Source organism: Euwallacea similis, chromosome 34 (assembly GCF_039881205.1).
Source record: "Euwallacea similis isolate ESF13 chromosome 34, ESF131.1, whole genome shotgun sequence".
Taxonomy (NCBI): domain Eukaryota; kingdom Metazoa; phylum Arthropoda; class Insecta; order Coleoptera; family Curculionidae; genus Euwallacea; species Euwallacea similis.
Window position 1 is genome coordinate 1,802,190 of NC_089642.1, and position 1,885 is coordinate 1,804,074.

General features: G+C 52.3%; 1 protein-coding gene across 1 annotated transcript; it reads right to left on the minus strand.

The window, feature by feature from the left end:
* Window positions 1-485: 485 nt before the first annotated feature.
* LOC136418316 (uncharacterized) lies at window positions 486-1,520 on the minus strand. Its single transcript, XM_066404345.1, has 2 exons — window positions 939-1,520; window positions 486-872 (listed from the first exon to the last, which is right to left on the minus strand). The coding sequence occupies exons 1-2, from the start codon at window positions 1,518-1,520 to the stop codon at window positions 486-488; spliced, it is 969 nt and encodes a 322-aa protein (XP_066260442.1).
* Between the last annotated feature and the right edge of the window lie 365 nt (window positions 1,521-1,885).

Genomic DNA, 1,885 nt, shown 5'->3' on the forward strand with positions numbered 1-1,885 from the left:
CGGGCCTTGATCAGGTGTTCGTACAGTTTGGCCCCCACATCCGTGAGACAGATCGGCCTGTACGACCCCGGGTGATCCCCGTCCTTGTTCGGTTTCAGTAGCAGCAGCAGCTTGGCGGTCTTGCAGGATTTGGGGAATTCTTGGTTCTCCATCAGCTGATTCAGGAGCTTCAGCCACGTTTCTGGGTGGACTTCCACGCTGTACTTTAACGCGTCCGCGGAGAGGCCGTCTGGGCCTGGGGACGCGGCACTTTTCAATTTCATGGCTGACTCTCGAAGTTCTTCTTCCGTGAACGAGACAAGCTCCACCGGCAGAATCTTGTCGGGCACGAAGCCCATTCCGCCAGGGAAGAGGTGTCTCGCTATGGTCATCTTTCTCTCCGTCGTTAGCTCGAAGGGATTTCTTGTCGGTTTCAGGAACTGCATGGCAATCCTGTATCCGTTACTCCAAATATTCTCTTCGAAGTCGCGACAGAGCTCTCGCCATTAGTTCTTTTTTTCCCTGGCAATCGCCTTCTTCAGCGTCTTCTTGACTTCTTTGTATTCCCGCCAAGCTGCCTTTTGTTCTTCGAGCCTTTCGTTGTTCTCGGTTTTCCGGTTCGCTCGAAGGGCGCGTCTTCTGGATCTGATGGTGTCCTTCCTAATTTCTTCGAGTTGGGAATTCCACCAGTACGGTTGGGTCAGGGGCTGACTCTCCGAGATGTCGTGGCTCTTCCGACATGCCTTCTTCATCATCCTGACGATCTCTTCTCCTGTGTGAATCGGGTCGCCGCTTAGTCTTTGCCTCGTTTCTAGAAGACTCTCGAAAGCCTTTAGAAACGGGTCTTTGCTCAATTTCTTACGCCGACCCGTCGGATCGTTCTTCCTTCTTTCCTAGATGGAATTTCCCACTTCGAACAGGATGTGCTTGTGGGGGGAACACGGTTCGTTCCTCAAGACTTGCCAGTTCGCAGCTTGAGTTGCCAATCTCACGCTGACGAAGGTGAGGTCTATGCACGACCACTGTCCCCGTCTGACGAACGTGGGTTCGCCGTTGTTCAGGACCGTCATATTCAGTCCTGCACACATCTGCGATAAGGCCGCTCCTCTGTAGTCCTCCATCTGCGACCCCCATTCTGGGGATTTGTCGTTGAAGTCCCCCAGGAGGATCCATTCCTTTCTCGCGTCGTTGATCTCTAATTGGATGGTATCCAGTCGTTGGAAGAATTGCTGTCTGGTGCGATTTGGCGAGATGTAGCAAGCTAGGATGTTGTATCCTTCTCCCTCCATTAGTACCGCGCCTTCTAGGCTTTTTGCTTTGGCTATTCTGATGGTCTTGTTTCTCACCAGAATTGCCACGTCTCTCAGTCGGTCCACGGTCCATCTGCGACTGTTCTCGACCAGGTGTCTATTCGGTTCGCTTGCTACGATCACGTCTACCTCTCGCTTGGCTGCTTCGAGATAAGCCTTGTCGTACGCTTTCTTCGAGCGATCCGCGTTGATCTGTAGGAATCTGCAGTTTTGAAAGACTGCAGTGTTCATCTTTGGGCTAGTTGTAGCTGTGTAAATTTGCTAACCTAGGAGGGGCTAAAACTTAAGGATTAAGGGTTAGAACTTAAAACTAAGAAAGCATGAAAACTCTAGTGGTTGTCTGAGTCGGCCTGACTAGCGGTCGAGACAACCCTTCCCTCGGATCCGGACTTTTCTGAGGGGACTCCGTCCTTGTGCTCGGCGGCCTTCTTGGCAAGATCCGCAGCTACCTGGGTTCGCTGCAGGTATCTTTTCTCTTCTTCCTGACGCTTTCTCCTTCTCCCCTCCTTGGCCTCTGCTAGCGCCTCGCGGAGTTTAGGGCATTTACCGCTGCCTGCGTAGTGCCCTTTCTTGTTGCAGAGTATGCAAACACACTC